The following is a 19,868-nucleotide window of genomic DNA, read 5'->3' on the forward strand; positions in this document are numbered from 1 at the left end:
AAAGATCCCCTGTTTGGCCGGAGAGGGGAGCAGTATCATCGCCATGCCTCATGCAATGTGGATCAAAACTAAAAAAAAAGAATGAAAGGGAGCGCTTGCGTAACGCAGGAGCCTTGCCCGATTGGACCGCAACTCCCTCCCTCCATGTCTCCCTCCCTCCGCTTTCCCCAGTCACAGTCACAGGAGACGGATTGTTCTGCTCGGGCCCGCTTGGCAGAGGCCACGGATGGGAAAAGTGCAGCGAACACTTCCTGCCAGGCCCGGCCCGGCTGAGTCAACCTTCGGCCGGGGGCACAATGGCGCGACGTTAGCGGAAAAAGAAAAAAAGAAGCAGCCAGCGCTGTCACCGAGCTTGTTCCTCTTGGCCCACCTCCCTCGCTGACTTGTTCTCTTTGACTCTGACTTAGAAGAGGGGGGCGGGGTCCTTGTCTGAAGAGGCCAGAATGAGCAGGAAGTATGCAAAGGGGAAGCAGTTCATGCAGACGAACATCTGTGATATTTCTTCATGACCCCCCCCCCCCCCCCCCCCCCCCCAACAGGAGGGAGGAATCTAATCAAGCTCCCTCAGCCGCGTGCTTAAATGCGACGCGAAGGCGCGGCTCCGTCTGTTCGGGAAAGCCAGAGGGCCCCCAAAGAGAAGAGGCTTTATCTTATTCCGCTTGCTCCTGGCTATTTGATTGAAAAAGATCAAATGATGATTGTGATTAGGATTAGCAACAAACACCAGCGCTGGAGAAAAGACGTGGAGTGATTTAGCGCCACTCGATGACCACGCGCAGGCAAGCCGCCCAGTTTGCATGCGACCGCACAAGATATTCCATTTTCTTCTGGCGATTTCTCTCGCCCTTTTCAATTTGTGTTGACTTGTTCTGTAAATTCAAGATGATTACTTAGACATGTAATTTATACCTTCAACTATTCTAAAGTCAACATGCATTATTATTTAAAAGTCAACTGTTTCCAGTCACGACTTTGTTTTGAGAAAAGGAAGTGAGTTGTAAGTGAGAGCCATGCCAAGACGTTGGACAAAATGAGGCCAAGGCGCGACACTCGCCATGACTCAATCGCAGCTCCGGTAGAGCCGAGAAAGCGACGCTTCTTTTTCTTGGGTTGGTGAGGTCATGTTGGTTCTTAATGCAGGGTGGGCTATTTACAGAAACCCCCCTACCCCCCCATGTTACAAGGCCCCGGAGCGGACCCGCCGCCACAAAGCTCCATGTAGCGTGCAGTCATGCGGACAGATGGACCGACTATTCAGAGCATCCAGCTATGTGTGACATATTTAGGCTCTCCCCTTCCGACACAACCTTGCGATTTGTCGGCGAAAGAGATGTGATGGGCTGAAGCCGAGCGCGATTGGTAGCCGGGAAGCAGAAGACGAGCGGCAGCCGTGACTGGATGAACGCTTGATGAGCGCCATCGATGCCATCATGACAAAAATTCCAGTAATTTTCAGCCGCATTGAGGGCAATGTTTGGGAATCTTTGCCGACACACACGCACTGCTGTTTAAATTTAAAAATCAAGAGAACGCGGCGCGCATCCTGCAGCTTCATGTTCAAAAGATTAAGCGCATGCAACGCAAGCTGTGATGAGCTCTTTCTTTTTTTCTTTTTTATCTGGCTCGCATGACGGTTTTATCATTTTAGCCAGCGAACAAAGGAAGAAGGGAGTGCGTTTGTTTACGGAGCGTCAGGAAATTCCAGGACAGGCACGATGACTCGGCGAGCCCGTCCGGCCCATGTGACCGCAAAGGCACACACAGGCCAGATTGTTTGCGTGTTTGCGCCGAGGCCGAGCGATAACAACGTTTGGACGGGGACAAACGTCAAAGCGACGCTCACGGCCCAAAGCGACTGTGAGTCGCCTCGTGTACAACGTGGAGCGCTTTTGGAGTGCCTTAGCAGCCATTCCGTTTTCTGCTGAAGCTCAACTTTGAGATATTTCACAATGTCACGGGGGGGCAGAAAAACAAAGCCTCTTTATCCACGTCAATGGCACCGTTGTACTAACGCTCGTTGAGCACGAAGGAAAGAAAACACAAAGTTGGACATTTGTGAAGAGGAGGGGAGAGGGGGTTGAACCCGGCCGGGACCTTCTGGTCCAGTCAACATCATCAGATCAGCCGACATCATCAGATCTGGGAATCCAACACCGACGATGCTGAGAACCAAGAGCAAGAAGCATGTCGCTCGAAGAGCGGCAACAAAAACATACGGTTTGTGCCGAGGCCGCCCGAGAGTGCCGACTTGTGACAAAAGCAAGTCAACTGCCTCAAGGCAGCGCACGTGAGCGGCTGTCTGGCACAGCCGGACGACAAAGCTTGTTCTGCACATCCTGCTCTACTTTAAGCTTTGGCACGCTGAGCGACGACGGCAAGGTAGGAATATTTAGGAACCGAGTTGCCAAGGCCATCGCCCCGTGCCAAGAACGCCACACGCCGCATGTGTAGGCTGGCAGGCTGCTGCTTTTGTGTGTCCAGCGGAGGTGGACATGTGGGCGAGAGGGGGGCGGGGGTCTCCAAGGCCGGACCCTCCATCCTTCCTGCTGGCTTACCAGAGGCCTCACGCACTTATCAGTTCCAGATCTCAGCAGAACAGAAAAGTAAAAGAGAGAGCACTGACAGGAAGGGGAGTTTTTTTTTCTTCAAATCTCCTCCCTGCGCGTTTTCCTTTCACACAATGTCTGTCCCTCACATTTCACAGAGGAAAGCAATGATTCATCAAGCGTACACGCAATGCTTCACACGTGAAAGCGAGTGACACTCGCAGAGGAAAAGCTTCCGAGTGAAACATACGAGAAGGATCAATGCTGACGTCCTAACAGCAATATCGTGCACTCCGGGGAACAAACTCAAAATGCATCCAGTGCCCCCCCCCCAAAAAAACCAACAGTTTACCTGTGGTGCCGTTAATCGTGGAGTCTTGACCTGGGAAGAGCGCCCCCCGCCCATCCACACAGCAGCAGCACCCGAGCCTTCTGGTCCTACACAGGCGAAAGAGGCAAAGGTCAATTGTTTGGACAGGAAGCAGAGACAGCGCTTTGATTTCGGCGCTTCTACACGGATCAATATGCGCTCGTGCTCGGCCAAGGCGCCATCGCTCGCTCTCATTTGTGGACCGGCTTAAAAAGACACGCCTCAGCAAAACGGGGGCAACAGCATTTCGCTCTCAGAAGCCATCCCGAACCAGGACCAAAATCTCCAGGAACGCACTTGTTTCCCCTGGACGGTAACCAGAGGCCGGGGCAGTATTTTAATAATGTGCAACATGACAAGGTAAGGAAGAAAAAGAGGGCAAAGATGGGGGGGTTCTGCTTTGGATGCAGTCATCTTCAGCCTTGCTCATTATGAATTTGTAGCAAGTCGTGCCCGGCTAACCGAGTCAATTGTGCTCAAATGGTCTGCTGCTCAGGAAATGCTGACTGGGACGGTCGTGGATTCGGTAGCAAACAGCCCGCCAACCTAACTAGCAAATAATCGGCCGGCTGAAGATGCACCGGTTGATTAACTCAAATCTAACGGCGCTATTGGTTGAGATGTTTTGGTAGCGGCGGCTCGGTTGAAGACGTCCGTGAAGCGAGAAAGCCTCATCTTTCCGCAAACATAAAAGTGAGTAGGGCGGAATATGGAGACTATGGATCAGAACCGTGTCCGGCTGCCCTGCCTCCATCACTAAAGAGTCATAAACTAGCACAAGTGGCGACTCACAAGGGTCACGCTACGACAGAACACCCCCTTCCATCCCCTCTGCCCCTGAGGCACAGATTAGGTTTCACATTCCAACCTCATAAATAACACACACACGCACATTGAGGAGGAATGAGACACCTCCATTTTGGTTTGGGACGGTTCTGAGCCGGCCGCAATTTTGTCAGCGAGCACCTTTGTGGGCTGAATCCCGCCTCGGGACGCACCCTCGTCATCCTTCTCCACCTGGCATGGGCGCGACAAATGATCGGTGCTCCAACGGTCGGAAAAGACTCTGCTGAGTTTTCCAACAAGTCCAAATAGAGCAAACATGCGTTTGCCGCCATTGTGTTGGGACTAAGAGGTCACGTGCGTTTTGACAAGAGGCCAGCGGCGCGGCACGCTCGTGTGTTTGCTCTGGATCCCTCTCCATAGAGTGGCGTCATCGCCGCTCTATTATAGCGGCGGATAGATTAGATTAAGGGAGATTATGCGGCCAAAGGGGCTCCCTCAAAAAGAGCAAAAATAACACACTCGGGGTTTAGCGCGCGAGTCAACAGCGGGATTAAGGCAAAGAGAGCCACGTTGAAACCCGAGGCTCACGTGCACAAGTGTCCGCTTTCAAGTCAAAAGCAACAAATGCGCCCGCCATTGGCAGAGGGAAGGGCCCATCTAGCAATCAGGCCGCTGTACTCCCCAAAAATGAAGTTTGCGGGTCAGAATCTGCGCCACGGTGCGGTTTTCCTTTACAAAACAAATCAAATGGCTTTTCAATACATTTGAATGGGGAAAATTGATTTGCCATGCCAGTACAATGAGCTCATTAGAATGTGTAAGTCAAGGTCCCGCTCGACTTGAGGTAACTTATAAAACCTTCAAAATGAGGCGTCTTGGTTTTTATTTTTTTCAGAATACGATAGCCGGGACTCGTTTACCGTACAGAAAACACGGTGATCGGCAACAAGGCAAAATATACAGCACGGCGGTGGCACGCTCCGACGCAATTAAACGGTTGTGGTGTCTGGCCGCATTCCCGGCCGGCACCTCACCCGCTGTGGATCCTTCTCCCTTGAGCCGTGTTTTCAAAATAGAAGCTTCATATTAACAGTCAACAGTCAAGATGACAGCGTGCCTCCGTTGTGTTAAAAAAAAAAAAAAAAAAAAAAAAAAAACTTGACCGTATGGCGAGGGGGTACCAATCAGCACACACTATGCCAGACACCAAAGACGTCGTCCCGTACAACCTAGTTATGCTTTCAAGTCACAAAAAAAAGTAAAAAAAAAACGGTCAGCCATCATCCCGCTTCTTGCTCAATTTCTCCGCTTTTTAGTCAGAAAGCGGCATTTTGGGTGATAGCAACGTGTTCTACTGCTGCTTACAAAAGAAGGGCAAAAGCTAGCAAGAAAGGAGAGTGTCTATTCTTTCTTGGGCTTGTCAGAGAACACATGCCAACGTGGCTGCAGAAAAATGAGCTCAAACTGCAGGGAAGTGCCAATGCTCCAACAGCGGCGGGGCAGGAAGCGAAGGAGTTCATAAATAGTGGTGGCCAGACGCACGTGCTGCTTCGCACATCCGCGCGCGCCTCTATGTGCCTTTTGTGCGGCGGCCGGCTGGCTTGTGTTTCCACACACTTGACTTGAATGGAAGGAAGGAGGTCAGGGCCGCTGGGCTCGGCCCCTGTCGATCGTTCGCGCAAACCTGCTGCTGCTGGGGCTCCGTCAATGCTCATTTATGATGATAATGAGCCGGGTGCAACTTTGACTGTTGCCAGTCAAGGGGGCCTGGTGCACAAATCAGAAACCATGCAAGGGGGCGACCTGAAACAAATGTAAACAAGACAAGAGGAAGGACACCGCCTGCAGCGGCGACAGCAGCAGCTTTCTGGATGCTGTACCATCACACTGCAAGCTGCAAATGTGTGTCATTGTCTGGAAGTCATCCACTTCTGCCAGCCCAGCAGTGGATGCTTCTGTGCACAAAACGACACTGGGCGCGCTGATCCTTCGTCAGACACCATCAAGTTGTCATCAAGCATCGAGACGGCAGTGCAATGCACGCCCTCGTGTGCCACCGAACTCTGCACTGTACGCGTGCTTGCATGCATGCGCTGCCAAATTGGGGAGGAAGGCTTCCATTTCAGGAAGACTCGCGTCGTGGACTGCAGTCCCCACTGTTGAGCCTTTTCCAGTCACCCCGCAGCGTGCACGCATCAGCTCAATAACCCGCAGCAAGCAGACAAAAGCTCCGTGCTTTTGAAAAGGGAGCCAGAAAGCAGAGCAGAGCATTTCCAAGCAACGTGGAGTTGTTTTGCACAGCGCGCCGTGTAAACAAATCACGCCGGATGCACGCAAGCTTTCCCCGGTCGAGCCTCCTCCAAGCTCGGAGCGCCAACCGCGAGGAAGCCGAGCAAATGCCCCCGACGCCCGGTTGCCGGTGCGAGCGGAGCCTCTACGGTTCCGATTACTCCTTTTGTTGATGATCGGAAACAATCTGCTGAGCCCGAGTGCCAAGTGAGGAGGACAAAACAAGACAAAAGCTGCCCGAGACGAGCGAGCAATGCGGCCGTATCCGCACCTCGGCTGCGACGAGCGGCGGCGGAGACTCACCGGCGGGGGAAGCGGAGAAAGTCCTGGCTAATTGTCGCCTCTTGTTTGCAAATAGTGTCCCCGCCAACGGCTCCACACCAGCGGCCAGTAAAGTGGAGACACTCCGGCGGAGCGCACTAAGTTCAAGTGTCAAATTACAACGGCTATTCTATTACCGCTGGGACTAGAGCGCCGCGGCTGATCGGAAAATCCGGCCCGGATTTTGCTGCTCCGTGCCTTTTGGTCAGCTGCTTTGAGATACGAGTCAAACACGAAACGTATCTTAAATCATTCTTTCCTATTTAAACTCACGACAATTCCACAAATGCATTTGAGTATTTCACAAATTATTTCTTGTTCTGGTGCACTTTTATTGTGTAATAAACTATAAAATCACGTCTGTGATTAATCCAAACAATGGCACAATTACAGAGAACACTCATCTAAAAAAAAAACACACCATAATAAGCTCCCTCCCTTCCCTGCTTCCACAAGAGGGGGGGACGGTCCAGCCTGCATCCAGCTTGCATCCAGCCTCCATATTTTGCGGGTGGCCGCTGTCTGATGGAAAGCTCTGAATAACAAAGACATGTTTGAGAGCAGCAGACCGCAAGGCATCGGCGGCAGAGGCAGCCATGACTGTGCCAAGCCCAAGCAGCAGCAGCATCACAGCTACAGAGGTGCCAAAATAAGCTGCATTGGGACCCACCTCGGGTTCACAAAAAAGGGATTGTCTACCACCTGGGCTCATGTCACCCACAAATCTGGATTGTAATCCAAACACCCAAAACCAATTTCTTGGCGTAAACGAATAAACCAAGAAGTTAGGGCAAATGAAGTTTATTTTTGGGATCCAATTAACCCAATTGGTTCTTTTGTGATGTCATTGATTCATGGACTTTTGTCACACGTAAAAACAATTAGATAAAAATCTTTGGTCAATCAACGCCTTGTACTTTGTGACTTGCCCCCCCTAACAAACAGAATGACCCGCTATGGCCCCTTTCGAGCAAATCAAAAGTTACAAACCAGCTTGTGTTGCTGTCATTGACTTTAAATTGGGAACGGAAAGAGAAGTGGGGATCGGGGGTGTGGGGGGGGCTGACTAGACTTGTGTGTTTGAGCCCCCCCCCCCCCCCCACCCCCCCGCGTCTACCCCAGCTGTTAGGGGGAGGGTGCGGGCCGGGACAATAGACGCCATTTGTCCTGCTAAAAGGTGACAGGAAGCATCGATTTCACTCAGCGTGGGCTGCTGCTTCTTCCTGGAAAGCAGCTTTGCTTACCTTTTAGCCTCCCAAAGTCCACGCTTGGCAATTATTATACAAAATATATATGTTAAAGATCGCTATTAATTAATGTTAGCAGCGGCGCCAAATTCCGTACCTCAAGTCATATTAGTCATTCTTTGCAGAGGATAAAGAATACTTGAGGATTGCGACATTGTCTGTCTACATGTGCTGATGCATGAGAGATTTGTTGTTCTGCTGGACTGAATTGGATTGCGCGAGGCCTGCGCGGCTGCCCACAGTGGCGGTTCCACTTAATAAAAGCCCGCCGGCGTGGTTTGGGAATATCGCGGCGCGTGAATAAATGTGTTTTTCTTTCGTTTCTGCTTTACCTGACAGGAGGTTAACAAGCTATTTGCAGCCCCATTACGGTGCAGAGCGGAAAGCAAGTCAATTAGGCTCAAAGCCTCGCTGTGTTTGTCTGCCTGCTGATTTACTGCGGTTGGAAAGGTGGACTTTTTATTAGCGGCGCAGTGTTATTACGTTACAATGAGGACGGCAGCCCGGAAAACAGAAAAGACGAGTTGCTCACGTGCGGGCTGCGCTATGACATCAGCTTTGTCCCTGATGCAGTGGACGCGGACCCGAGTCAAAAGGCAGCGCGCAACTAGAGGGGAAGTGCAACTGAACATTTTGACGCATGCAAAAAGAAGAAGTGCGAGGTGGGAAGTTGCAGGCATGAATATTTTAACTTTTGCAAAGGCTGCCGAAAAACATAAGCGCCGCAACAGTGCTGGTGCATCATTTACAATCACAATTAAATACATTTCCAGGAAATAAGAGGACATACCAGAAGACATTGTCTTTTGGAACTTGAAGGTTCTGTTGAAGCTTTGGCTCAGACCTAGATGGCAAACATAAGAGTCCATGTTTACAATTGTCACAATAAAAGTCACCTTATCTTTTTGTTTCCCAAACGCAAGTGGCGGTCGCGTGCGCAATTAGTTCATGTTTATTTTCCTCTTGGTTACTTTAGCACGTTGCCACAGCAACGGCACAGCCTTTTCCGTCCAGTGGACTTTTCACAGAGAGGCTGGCCGGGCCCATTGATTTGTTTCTGACACAAGACAGCGCCGGATGGATTTCATATATTTTCTGACGCCGCTCATGCCCTTTAACGGGAGATCGATTTGGCCCGGGACCGAGCTGAGTCAGGCGGGCCGCCGCGTCGCCTTGACGTTTTTGCTGCGACCAAATTGAATCTTAAAGCTTGTTGACGGCTACAAAATTTTACAATGGCCAAGGATGGCCAAAGTCCACGATGTGTTTTGATAAGTCGCCGGTGCTAAGAGGCCTCAGAGTGGACCCTGGAGAGGATCCAGTTTCAAGGCAAAATGGGTCCCAGCTGTCAGAAAGCAAAAGTTTTTTCGCTTGTCACAGAGCCGTCTCGGTGGGAAACGGCATAATTGGCTATCAAAATGTGCACCCCTTCAATTCTTTTTGGATTTGCATATTATTGACTCTTGAAACAATTTCATATCCTGTTGAATACAACAAACAAAATATGGATGAATCATAGTTATGATTCATCTGACACGCTCCTCTCTGGCAGAAGAATCATCCCTTCCAAAGGAGACGGGGGAGCAGGGTCCCCCTTTTTGCTCACTGAATCCAAGCTGGTTTCCAAGAAAACCCAGCAGGAATGTGTTTCATTAATATTCTTGGTGGAAAGCATCTGCACGTTTCCTTCTTCTGGCTGCTCGTCGCTGATCTCAGCCAGCAAGCCCTTGATTTGACCCCCCACCGCCACCACCACAGTAAAGAGTCACGACGGCTGGCGTGGGGAACATGTCACTTGGCCTCCTCCCTCCCGGCCAGCCCCCTGCCCCCACGCAACTCAGGCTGAGGCTAACAGCGCCGCCCCCCCACCCTCTCCATCCCTTCGTTGCCTCTCGTCTCATTTGGGCCTTTGCGGAGCAGCTGCTGCCCACAGAACGCGGGACTCACATGTGAGCACATGAGTCACCAGATGTCACCTTTTGCTGCCAGGCTGCTTTGCATGCAGGCGGGGCAGACAGCACGCACACACGCACGCACGCTGGCAACATCTGAGAACCGATTGGACCGACTCGGATAGGACACCGACACCTACGGTCCGCTCGGCACCTTTGCACGCTGTCATATGCAAAGAGCCTGTCATTAAGAGATTTGCTTCAAAATACACTTTTTTTTACATCTTTTATCAACATAGCTACGACCTCAATCAAATGCATTATTTTTATTATTATTATAATAAGTAAAGAAATATATACTGACACGTGCTTTTGAGCGCGTTAGCCGTAGACGACGGGTGGCTTTGCCACCAGCTCGCGCCGCAAGATGGCGGTTGGCGGCAAGCAAATAGAGAGGCACTGCAGAAGACATCATTGGCAGTGCAAATGAAGTCAACGGATACGTGATCCCTCGGGACCACCTTTGCAATCTGCACCGGTTTCCTGAACAAAAAACGTGCCCCCCCCCGTTTCTCGGAGAAGCAAACACTGACTTTGAAGTCTGCGAGGCTGATGATAAATATGCTAATAGGTGGGGGGAATGGGGAGGAGAGGCTCCATGTTGCCACCCATTGGTTCAATAATAACACACGGCTCGGCGCGGCTCAAAGGCCCTTCTGACAAAGCACATCTTGCTGCTGAAAAATCAGCCGTCTCGTACGTCAGGATTATAAGAAATACTTTAAGAGAGTGGATTGTCTCCACTCATCTGATTGAAACGCTTTGACATAATGCCGCCTTGTTGCGGCGGCAACACCGATGACATTGGTGCTGTGTGTAGCGAGAAGAGAAAATGTCTCACCTTCCCTGTGCAGCCGACACATGCGACTCCACTGGCACACCTCCATTGGTCAACTTGCGCCACCTCGTGGTCACGAGAACACAGTGCAAACAATGGCTCAACAACAGTGGCTGGCTGCTAAAGTCTTTCATTTTTCAAGCTTCAACGCTCCCTCATCCCAGTTCACCAATATTTTGTGGCACAACACTGGTGACCACTGGTACGTTTGGGGAAAATGGGTTAGGGTTTGCTGTGGCAACTTGGGATGTTGCAGGGTTTTTTGTTTTGTTTTTTGGGGGGGGGGGGTTGTACTGTCCCTGGAAATAGAAATACAATAAGACTTTGGTGAAACCATCACATTTTAAAATTGTCATGCTAACATGTAGCCATTTAGCTACCAGTGACAAGGCTGGCTGATTTTTTGAACGGGTGCAATCGACAAATTGAACTGCACCTTAATGCCAACTCGCAGCTAAGAAGGAAGAAGCAAACCTGATGGATGGATGCGCTTTGTGCACCTGACGTGAGGAAAGGCAAGAAGAGGGCCTTGCTCCTCCATGGCAATCAGATGCTTCCCTCTCACGTGACAGCAGAGCCGATCATCTCCACCTGCAATCAGACCCCTCCTCCCTTTTCCATGTATACTTTGCGTTCCAACCAGGGCGCGCACGCCCTCCAGTGGCGTAAACGTGCACAGCGAGGAGGAGCCGCGGTTGCGTGCGCGCCGTTCAGCTAGAAGAAGAAGCGTCTGCAACTGCACGCAGGTAAGAACCGGCGCCATCGAGACCCATTTGCACAATTCTGCAGGAAAAAATGCCGAGCGGCCCGCATTCGCTCCATCAGCCAGCCGTGCACGGTATCGTGCGCGTCCGCTCACGCACGCAGAATGTCACAATATTGCGTTTCGGCTGCAATGTCATTCCTTGACGTGTTTTTTTTTTTTTTTTTTAAAGCTCTCGGTCGGGTGCGCGGGTCGACGGGCGTCGTTCGGCGCGTGCACGCGACATCCTTCGAGCAGGTTCTCCCGCCGATGTACGAGCGTGCGCGGTTCTTTGTGTCGCGCGTGCACTTTTCGAGAGGCCTACTGCTTTATTTTAGAGCATACAAGCAACGATGGCTGACGGTACCATTCCCCCCCCCATCCCCCCAAGATTCCTGCATTCAACCTCCCTCCCATTTGATGCTGACATTTTCTTCGCGTGTGGCCTTTTTTCCCGATCTAGTTCAAGATGCACATAATAGAATGTGCACAGATTCTTTGTCCTGGTAAGATGCGGCTAGGCAGCCGCATTTTTTCAGACTCGCCTTTCGATGCGAGTGACACCACCACCACGTTGTTTTTTAGAGAAACCAATGGTCTCTTTCACTTGAGCTACAATCTCGCAAGGTGCCAGTGGCTCAAATGAACTCACAAAAATGAAATAACAGAGAGCCAATAATTTATTTGTAATAAATTGGAAAGGAGTCCACAGATGAGGCTTCCAGTTGACTCAACACAAAACATTGAGATTGACCTAAACAACCAAACTCCACATAGTGCTAACCGTCAGCAAAGATAGTTGCTGTTGCAGAGGATATTTGAACACAAATGGTGGCGCAACACAAGCAAACTGATCATTATAACAATGCTGCCAAAAATGATGTGGGGTCATTCGGGGTGATGTGGGCTCAAGGCCTCAGGGCATGTGTCAATGACAACACAGCTCCATTAAGATGAGGCTACTTAACATAAGTTAGTATGAGGCGTTCAGGTATCAAACTAGCATTAGCAAGTCAGGAGGTGCAAAAAAACCAGAAATGTGTGTTCATGTTGTCTTTTGTGACTTTGTGTGTGCGCATGCGTGCGCGCCGGTCTGGAGCAGCCAAGTGGGTCAGGACCAATCAAGCGCAAAGTGGAGCCGGGGCGGGTCAAAATTGTCAGGCGCTCCTTTTGGTAGCGTCCAATCGCAGGCACGCTGTGACAGAGCCAGTGAGACGGGACGCACATCCTGTTTGCTCAAGTGGCCGTGCTCCTGCTCTGTTTGCTACTTTTTAAGCTCGGTTTGTTCTTGCGGCAGAGGTGACTAGACGGCATCGGAGCAGGCTTTTGAATCCAAGTGAGCTTGAGGGTGAACATAAGTTGGTGCGGGAATGGCCGCACGTGGCCCATTTTGGGGTCGTGAGAGCTTTGAAGATTTGATTTTAGAAATAGAAGGTGGGCTTTCTGGATCGTTGGATGCAAAAGATGGGCTATTTGGTGGGCACTGTCACCTTGGACAGAGGCGCCTGATTGGCAAGGAAAAAGCCAATCAATGCAAGTTAGAAACCTGATGAAATTTCCCAAAATGAAGGGCTGACAAAAGGCTGCATCTGGTTGCCAGGCCCACTTCAACGTGAATTTTGAACATCCCGGCTGCTGACCACCGTCGGTCCACATGACATCCACGCGAGCCACAAGCTCGTTAAAGTAGCGAGGATGCTAACACTTAGCCTCTTGCATAGGCCTCATCCTGGTGTGTTTGCCTTGTTTGGAATCGTTCATGCAGATGCCTGAATGGCGGTTTTGTCCACAAGCGCAGAGGGAGCGTCGCTAAATGGGACACAAGCGCGTGCACGGTCCGGCTTGACACAGCCAGTGTTACTGTGAAAAGTGACATCATCATTTGGCGTTGGTTGTTTAGTGCGAGTCGGACCACTGGAAGCCATCTTGTGTCGGAGGCAGCAAGTGCCTCGTGTCATCACGCAGTCCTTCATTTGTCTCCTCCACAGCCTCGCCGTCGCCAGCATGGACCACGCCGCCGCCAATGCCAACATGGCCGCCTTGAGCCTCAACGAGCACCATCACGAGAATGGCGTTGCAGGTAAACCTGGGCCTAGCCGCCCCCAAGTTAGGCCCGTCTCACGACCTCTTGTTTTGACCCCCAGCTCACGCCGCCAAGATGGATAACGGAGCCGCGGAGAAGGTACGTCCTCATCGCCAGTCCTCCTTTCGCGCTTATGCAAATGTGGCAGTGTGACGTCCACACGTCCGTCGTCCAATCAGAGAGCATCCTCACTGTGTTTTTGTTTTATTTTTTGCAAATTGCAGAAGTCTCAAACTCCGGTGAGCAAAACATCCATCAGAGCTCAGTCAGGTACATTCACTCCGAGATGATCAATAGAAACACGACCCAACCCGTCACGTGAGCGGTGTCACGTGACCCACGTCCGCTCTACGCTCCAGATGCCACCAGTGGCCAGAGCAGTCCCGGGACACCCAAGTCTCCCTCCAGTCAGGCATTGGCCGGCAAGCCGGCGGGGGATGCCCACAAGGTGAAGAAAGTAGCAGTGGTGCGGAGTTCCCCAAAGTCGCCCGGTTCCCTGAAGACTCCGACCACTCTGGCAGCCGCGCCGCCCATGCCGGACCTGAAGACAGTCAAGTCAAAGATCGGATCCACTGGAAACATCAAGCACCAGCCAGGCGGTGGCAAGGTAAGCTTTCCGGTCGGTGCAAAACAGCAACGGGTGGGACTTTCGGGGCTGATGTAGAGATGCTTCTTCTTGTGCAGGTGCAGATCCTGGACCAGAAGGTGGACTACAGTAACGTCCAGTCCAAATGTGGGTCCAAAGCCAACATTAAACACGTGCCTGGAGGCGGGAATGTGAGTGAGGACCGTCGCCGCTTCGATATAGCAGCCACATAGCATGCCAAGCCAGTCAAGGTGGTGCTGCACTTTGCTTTCCTTCAGCTTCCTTCTTCTTCTTCTCGTGCAGGTTCAAATCCTGGAGAAGAAGTTGGACCTGTCGGGTGTACAAGCCCGCTGCGGCTCCAAAGATAACCTCAAGCACACCCCGGGCGGCGGCAAGGTGAGGCGCCATCTCGGTACTGCGTCGCACGCTCCCGGTAGGGGTCGCGTTCGTATGAACGCTCTCGTCTTCAGCCGTCCCCCTTCGGTGCCTTGTCGTGGCGCCTGCACCTTTTTGGCGTGGTAACTGGCATCTCTGCCGTGTTGACTTCCAGGTTGAGATTGTGAACAAGAAGTTGGACTTGAGCAACGTGCGTTCCCGCTGCGGTTCCAAAGATAATATTAAACATGTCCCCGGTGGCGGCAATGTGAGTAGCTCACTGCTGATGGGCTGATGGACAGCTCATTACCCTCCCCCCTCCCTTCAAGGAGCAAATCCTTGACCCCCTCACCACCACCAGACTAGACCACAGCCATCTTGCACTTTGAACACGAGTAGGCCTGCTACTGAAGCGCCCCTTGTGTGTCCGTCATGTTCCGTTTCTAATTGATCTTTGACCTGCCGGACGCTCCGCAGGGCAGCTGCATGATGGGTCTACGTTTACCCACATGCCAAAATGGTGTGGGGGGGTGACGGTGTGGCAACGTTCCGTGACTTGCCCATGAGTGATTTGAGTGTCGCCTCTGTTCTCCCGTCAGGTCCAAATCGTTCACAAAAAAGTGGACCTGAGTAGCGTGTCATCCAAGTGCGGCTCCAAAGCCAACATCCACCACAAACCAGGTGCACAAATGCACACATCCGGTCAAGTGGGTTGACCCACAATCACATGATGGGCTTGATGGGCGCTGATTTTGTGTCCACCAGGTGGCGGCAATGTGGAGATCAAAAATGAGAAGCTTGAGTTCAAAGTTCAATCCAAGGTGGGCTCACTTGGAAACATCAGTCACGTGCCAGGAGGTGGACAGAAAAAGGTAACATCCCCAGAGACCTGCTAATTAGGGGTGCAAGGGTACACAGGAAAACCATCCGGTTCGCTATGCATGGGACAGTCGGTCCTAATGGATGACTTGTCTTTGGGCCTGTCCGAGCTGGTCATTATGAATTCAGTTCATCCCAGATTGAAACAATAATCACGAAACACAAGACCAAAAGTCCAAAACCAAAGAATTTAAAAAAAAAAAAAAAAAAAAATGGACAGTGAAATGAGTTGGCGCATGCCGCGTGCGGGTGATTTGCAGTCTGCTTCGTCCTTCCCTCGGCGCATTCCTCCTCCTCCTCATCATCATCATTTCAGTTTGCACTTGGATTTCATTTCTGTTGACTCCATCACGTTTATTTTTTTTGCATGCGCCTCACCCCTTCCCTTACCTTACCCGCCGGCCTAGCGAGGGAAGAAAGGTGAGCTGAGCCCTTCCCACGCCGCCGCCCCCCCTCACTCATCTCAGACAGTCTGGCCGGCAGCCACCAAGATGGAGGACGCCAGTAAGTAGCGACGCGTCGTCGACATCATCATCGCCTCTGCGTGGCAGAACGATCAAGGCGCGTCATCTTCGGTAGCTGGCGTTCACATCACTCACTTGCTTCTCCAATGAAACTTCGGACAGGCACAAAGGGCCCCGAAAGCGAGTCCCGTCGGTGACGAGCGTGCGCCTTTGTGTGTTTGCGTGCTCGCAGATCGAGAGCCACAAGCTGAACTTCCGTGAGAGCGCCAAGGCGCGCACGGACCACGGCGCCGAGATCATCTCCCTGGAGGACTCGCCCACCCGCCAGCTCAGCACCGTGTCGTCATCCGGCAGCCTCAACATGGCAGACCCACCCCAGCTGTCCACACTGGCCGACCGGGTCAGCGCCTCGCTCGCCCGGCAGGGGCTGTGAGGGCCCTGCCAAACTCCAACCCCCGTCCTCTTCCTTGTCCCGCTGCGTCGCCTTCCCCATCCTCCTTCTCACCGGACTTTTCGTTGCCTCCATCACGGTTGGATCGTAATTCGTATTAGGGGCCACTTGACTTGGAGTGCCGCATTCACCGCCAATTGCTCTCAGCCGTTCGGGCCTTCTGAAATTTTAAAGTACAAAACAGTCCCATTGATCAATTGCCATCTTGGAGCCAATCATTTTAGCACCCCCGCATCTTAGCCTCTTTCATAGGGACGTTGGCTGCTGTCGTTGAATCCAAGTTGTCTTCACTTTCTTCCTTTGTGCCCGTTTTGAGGCTTGCCGGCCTGCCAATCTTCAGTCGTCACTATCTTGTCCGAGTTTGATGACAACGTTGCCGCCGTCCGTTGCTCTTGAGGTGGGTTGGCGATGTTTAGAAACGTTGTTGGCCAAATGAGGAACATCAAGCGCTTTTGAGCAGTATTGTCAGTTGAGTTGAGAGAAGCGAGCGACGCAAGTCGATTCCCCGTGCCGCCATTTTGTTGTCGATGTTTGATGCATATTTTCAGCTTCGTGTGATCGGAAATCCTTGAGCAGGTGTCTGACCTCATCTTCCGCAGAATATCTATTTATAGTTCCAGTTGATTGACAGTCATGGGTCTTTGTAAAGTATATAGCCAATGGGGGGGTTTCCTGCTGAGACATCACTTCCTGCATGAGGTGCCAAAAGGAAGTGAAGCCAAGCACCATTTGCTTTGGGTTTTTTCCACACGGAGCCGCCAGATTCGATGCTTGAGCGTTTGCAGGGTAATGCTTCTTTTGTCCACAGTGTGTCGTGTTTTCTTACCAGAGATGAGTTGCATGCTAACTAACTTCTAATGTGTCACTTGACGACGGAGACGAAGACGATGATCTCCGTGAGCCGGTTTCCATAGTAACCAACTCACACACTGTACAGTGGTGCAAATGTGATCGTTGTATTTGCGCATTTAATGTTTGTGTTTGACAATAAAGGCTACCGAGTCACCCGAGTCTTTTTAGTGATTTTATTCTTTGTTGGCGTTTGAGGTCTATAGCTAATAAAAAAAAGATATCGGCGCTAAAAGAATCTGTAGAGATTTATGTGTAATATTGCGCTGACCCCTTTGGAAATTATAAACGCAAGAGGAGGATTGTGTGTAAGACTGGGTGGTGGTTGGTCCCAGGGCTGTGGACTCAGACTCGGGGACTCAGACTCGGTCGGACTCGGTCATTTTTGCCGGACTCGGTGCTGATTTTGACCGAGTCCACCGAGTTCGACAATAAAAAAAATACGTTCAATTTTATTTTCATCATGCTGCTGAGAATGCGTGTAGGAATACTGTCCACAGCCCTGCTTACGATCAAGGCGGCCACGTTGAGTTGCACTTAGGCTATTGTTTACATTATGTACCAATGTCAAAGACAATTAGGTCACCCAGCTTATATCATTGATGTGTTTCGATAGTTGTGGGGTAGTCACTAATTATTTGTGTTTGGAGAAATGTCTGAGCTATAATGGTGTAATTAATGATTAAAAAATATTATCTTACATGTCCTGTGTTTCAGAATAGTTATTTAATTGGGCGAGAGTGTGTGTTTAAGCGTTTTGCCTCATGCCAATGGCACTCAGGGCTAAGGGTGGGCTTCAATGACTATTTTTGTAAAGCCACGCATTTAATACCATGTCAAATAATATATTAGAGTGTAGGTTATGTTCCAATGTATCCACTTCTATCGGTTAAATTGTCAACCGTACATTTATGACTACGCCATGAGTGATCTACGTTATGAACTAGCACAACTCCGGTAGGGCAGGGAAAATGTAATCGATCCGACTGGATCCGATTGGAACGTCGCCTCACTTTTACGTCCGTGCTCTCAGCAAGGGATCCTATATAAGCCGAACCAGCCAGTGTGAAAGCAGTTGCGTTCGTTCTGCATATATAATTAGCTATTTTGTCCCTCGGATAATCACGGCATCCAGAAAGAGTCATGTGTTAGCCTTGAATAAAGACTAAGCAGTCACATGAATTAACAGAAAAAATGGACAGCCGGACTCGGACTCGGTGGTCAAGAGGCCGGACTCGGACTCGGTGCAAAAATCCGACCGAGTCCACAGCTCTGGTTGGTCCTATTCTTCAGAAATCTAGCGACACTAAAGTTGTTACGGCGCCATAATCGGACAGGCAAACAAATGGCAGTTAGCTCATTGAGAACATTCAAAAGACAAGCTAACGTCAATTTTCCTCATCAAAAACACATACTTTGTTTCTAAAAGTAAAAAATAGACCATCCCGGCTGGTTGATTGCTTTAAGGAAGCGTCACTTACATGTTAGTTGAGCTTCTTGTCTGGAGCTTGGTTGTTTACAAAGCGGCGGCCACAGCATCTGCCCAGACAGTTCGGCTCTCGTGCAGCGACGTCTGCTCCATCTCAAAGGCTCGGACCTCATCTGGTGAGATGAAGTTGGAAGAGAAACATTGTAAATATTATTGCTGAGCTTAAGAATGCAAACTAAAACACAAAGCCAACACACAGAAAACAAAAATCAAACATACTTGACCGACTGCCACTTGCAAGATGTTGGTGGGGGGGCATGCACATATTCAAAGTGCACCTGAACGTGGCATTGGGGGAAAAGACAAGCACAGATCAAGTTAGGAAACCCCCAGGGTGGACATTTCATTAAGAACACCATGTCAATTACTTTGGAAGTTTCCTTTATTTTCTGGCATTTGACGACAAAGAATGACCAGGGGAAAAAAATATTAAAGAATTATAGTGGTGGGATCAGCAAATCCTGATAACGCATGAAAATTTGTTCATAATGGTGATTTTATTGTTAGCGCCCGGACCGAATTTGCGGTGGCTTCACACGTCACATCTGAAATAACTTTCCGACTCTAGAAAACCAGATGTATAAAGATAGCTTGTTGAAACTGAACAATGTCATTGTCAGTTGCGTTGGACGATGTTTTGGAGGGAATAAAATTGTGTCGAAAAAGACGTACCAGCTCGGTCGGCTCCTTTTCTCGATTTTTTCCGTCCTCTTCACACAAGCCATTTCTTCAATTGATAATTAGTATAGTCTTCTCATCATTACGAGAGAATTCGGCACCAGGGACATCGTTCTCGGGCAGAATTAGGTTTACCTCATCCGTATACTGTTAGCATGCAGCTATCATGACCGACACGCGCGACTTTAAGCCCCTTAGCAAAAGTCTAGCGTCAGAAATATTGATTAAGTACGGTAATGTATATCTTACGGTATGTTATTGTAATTTTGTGTGAACAAAAAGCAACAAACCGTTGAAATGAAGTCACTCGGTGACCGTCTTGCTCACGCACCTGCTGTTGATGAACTTCCCGGCGCCTCCAATTGACCTGCAGGGAGTGACGTCACTTCCACCGGTTACGTTACTTCCTTGTTTGGAGGTGTTTGGGTGTTGTTGTCCGATGTAGGTACCATCTGCGATACAAAACAAAGTTAGAAAGAAACTTTTAAAAAATCAAGAACCACATTAAGTGAAAAAGGAAACATTTTAAAAAAGTCACAAGAACCAGAATCATGAATAAAAAGTCACCAACCATATAAAATACTGAATAACAAGAGAAAAAAAACAAGACAGGCACGTCACAAGTAAAACATTCAAGTCAATAAATGAATCACATCAAGAACGTCAATCGGAACCATGGCCCAAAATAATATTGAAAACACTAAATGAAGGTGAAAAGTGACGCGCGTGTGACAGCCGCGCCAATATGACATCTCATCCAAGTTCTGAGGCCACAGCTGCACGCACACTACGACATCGTTACTGCCTGAGTCAAGCTGAGTGGAATTTGATGGCAGCATGCACGCAGGAGTTCCGGGAAAACTGTGTTTGGTCTGGCCATCAACACACTTGAGGACATTTTTTTTTCTTGGACGCAGGTCATC

At 50.2% G+C, this 19,868-nt stretch overlaps 2 protein-coding genes across 8 annotated transcripts in view; one reads left to right on the plus strand and one right to left on the minus strand.

Moving 5' to 3' along the window:
* LOC148382279 (zinc finger MIZ domain-containing protein 1-like) overlaps nucleotides 1-14,451 on the minus strand; it is a 26,480-nt gene extending 12,029 nt beyond the window's left edge. For 2 of the 5 annotated variants that reach the window (XM_088360487.1, XM_088360483.1), the window contains exons 1-2: nucleotides 6,295-6,457; nucleotides 2,899-2,984 (exon numbers count right to left, since the gene is read on the minus strand). The gene's annotated coding sequence lies outside the window, so the exon portion shown is untranslated. Of the gene's footprint in view, nucleotides 1-2,898; nucleotides 2,985-6,294; nucleotides 6,458-8,349; nucleotides 8,404-10,352; nucleotides 10,649-10,823 lie in introns of those variants that run through there. The other 3 variants (XM_088360485.1, XM_088360484.1, XM_088360486.1) reach the window with 3 other exon arrangements.
* On the plus strand, nucleotides 10,953-16,939 carry mapta (microtubule-associated protein tau a). 3 transcript variants are annotated; one of them, XM_088360515.1, is made up of 12 exons: nucleotides 10,953-11,095; nucleotides 13,080-13,171; nucleotides 13,236-13,273; nucleotides 13,399-13,444; nucleotides 13,534-13,781; nucleotides 13,859-13,951; nucleotides 14,064-14,156; nucleotides 14,311-14,403; nucleotides 14,735-14,816; nucleotides 14,901-15,007; nucleotides 15,422-15,518; nucleotides 15,711-15,886. In XM_088360515.1, exons 2-12 carry the CDS (start codon nucleotides 13,096-13,098, stop codon nucleotides 15,737-15,739), a joined length of 1,002 nt encoding a protein of 333 aa, XP_088216641.1. In that variant the 5' UTR covers nucleotides 10,953-11,095; nucleotides 13,080-13,095; the 3' UTR covers nucleotides 15,740-15,886. The 3 variants fall into 3 exon arrangements, with proteins under 3 accessions (XP_088216641.1, XP_088216640.1, XP_088216643.1); XM_088360514.1 differs by lacking the exon at nucleotides 15,422-15,518 and having other exon boundaries at nucleotides 10,954-11,095; nucleotides 15,711-16,939; XM_088360517.1 differs by lacking the exons at nucleotides 14,311-14,403; nucleotides 15,422-15,518 and having other exon boundaries at nucleotides 10,954-11,095; nucleotides 15,711-16,939.
* The last annotated feature ends 2,929 nt before the right edge of the window (nucleotides 16,940-19,868 follow it).

Source organism: Syngnathus floridae, chromosome 18 (assembly GCF_059516105.1).
Source record: "Syngnathus floridae isolate MCC-2025c chromosome 18, RoL_Sflo_1.0, whole genome shotgun sequence".
NCBI lineage: Eukaryota > Metazoa > Chordata > Actinopteri > Syngnathiformes > Syngnathidae > Syngnathus > Syngnathus floridae.